We start from the raw sequence: 290 nt of genomic DNA on the forward strand, positions 1-290 counted from the left end.
CCGTGCAGGGACAGGAAAGTCGGATCAGTGTTAGGGATGCCCTGTAGCAGTGGGGCCGCGGGCTTGGACTCACCAGGCTGGGCTTTGGCTGCAGGATCTCAGAGGTGATCCTGCTCCTCCTGCTCATTTCCCTCTGGGTTTGCAGCATGGCAGCCTCCAGGTCCGACTTCTTCTCCAGCGCGCTCTTGAGCTGTGCCTGCACCACAGCCACCTTGTGACGCAGGTCCTCGTTCATGGCCATGAAGCGATGCAGTTGCTCCTGCAGCTGGAGGGCCCGGGGCAGCCGAGTG

General features: G+C 62.4%; 1 protein-coding gene across 1 annotated transcript in view; it reads right to left on the reverse strand.

Moving 5' to 3' along the window:
- LOC104628344 (rab-interacting lysosomal protein-like) overlaps nt 1-290 on the reverse strand; it is a gene marked incomplete at its 3' end in the record, with an annotated part of 3,251 nt that overhangs the window by 2,569 nt on the left and 392 nt on the right. Inside the window, exon 2 of the mRNA XM_010296893.1 lies at nt 74-265. Within this exon, the coding sequence (XP_010295195.1) occupies nt 74-265 (192 nt within the window). The remainder of the gene's footprint in view (nt 1-73; nt 266-290) is intronic.

This window comes from Phaethon lepturus, unplaced genomic scaffold (assembly GCF_000687285.1).
Source record: "Phaethon lepturus isolate BGI_N335 unplaced genomic scaffold, ASM68728v1 scaffold29451, whole genome shotgun sequence".
NCBI classification, from domain to species: domain Eukaryota; kingdom Metazoa; phylum Chordata; class Aves; order Phaethontiformes; family Phaethontidae; genus Phaethon; species Phaethon lepturus.